At 51.0% G+C, this 1,001-nt stretch overlaps 1 protein-coding gene across 1 annotated transcript in view; it reads left to right on the forward strand.

Moving 5' to 3' along the window:
* The window catches only part of mphosph6 (M-phase phosphoprotein 6), a 3,369-nt gene continuing 2,368 nt past the window's right edge, over positions 1-1,001 (forward strand). The window contains exons 1-2 of the mRNA XM_019257786.2: positions 1-246; positions 637-749. Of these exons, the coding sequence (XP_019113331.1) occupies positions 199-246; positions 637-749 (161 nt within the window). The 5' untranslated portion in view covers positions 1-198. The remainder of the gene's footprint in view (positions 247-636; positions 750-1,001) is intronic.

Here is a 1,001-nt window from a genome sequence, read left to right on the forward strand (position 1 = left end):
TTTATCGGGGTTTGATTGGCTGGACTGCTAACAGCTAACAGCAGCTCGACATTCGGCTTGTTCTGTCTGCGTGCTAACAGCTAACAGCTAACAGCAGCTCGTGGTGTCAGCTGAAGCTCGGTTCTGTCAGCTGAAGCTCGGTTCTGTCAGCTGAAGCTCGGTTCTGTCAGCTGAAGCTCGGTTCCGTCCGGTTCCGTGATGGCCAACGACTCCGTGAAGCTGTCCAAGAACCTGCTGCGGATGAAGGTACCGACTGTTCGCGTCGTTAGGCAGCACGAGCTCGGGACAAACGGTCACATGATGAATTTTAATTAACTTTAATGAGTTTAAATCAGATTTAAAGAGTGACTGTCTGTAGCCTCAGGTTCGGTCCGGTTCGGTCCGGTTCTGTGTGTTTAACGAGCCATGAGGTTTAAACGGTGTGTTGGGCCACGTCCTGTTCTGTTTGTCATGAGGTTTAAACGTGTGTTGGGCCACGTCCCGTTCTGTTTGTCATGAGGTTTAAACGGTGTGTTGGGCCACGTCCCGTTCTGTTTGTCATGAGGTTTAAACGGTGTGTGTTGGGCCACGTCCCGTTCTGTTTGTCATGAGGTTTAAACGGTGTGTTGGGCCACGTCCCGTTCTGTTTGTCCTCAGTTCATGCAGAGAGGTCTGGACGCGGAGACGAAGAAGCAGCTGGAGGAAGATGAGAAGAGGATCATCAGTGATGAACACTGGTACCTGGACCTGCCCGAGCTCAAAGCTAAAGAGTACGTGGCCGCTTCTACATCTACATTCAGTCATTAAGCCTTTAGGAAGGAGGCAGTGAAGGAGGCAGTGAAGGACACAGTGAAGGACACAGTGAAGGAGTCAGTGAAGGAGTCAGTGGACACAGTGAAGGACACAGTGAAGGAGTCAGTGAAGGAGTCAGGGAAGGAGTCAGTGAAGGAGTCAGTGAAGGAGTCAGTGAAGGACACAGTGAAGGAGTCAGTGAAGGAGTCAGTGAAGGAGTCAGTGAAGGA

The sequence above is a fragment of the Larimichthys crocea genome, unplaced genomic scaffold, assembly GCF_000972845.2.
Source record: "Larimichthys crocea isolate SSNF unplaced genomic scaffold, L_crocea_2.0 scaffold214, whole genome shotgun sequence".
Lineage (NCBI taxonomy): Eukaryota > Metazoa > Chordata > Actinopteri > Sciaenidae > Larimichthys > Larimichthys crocea.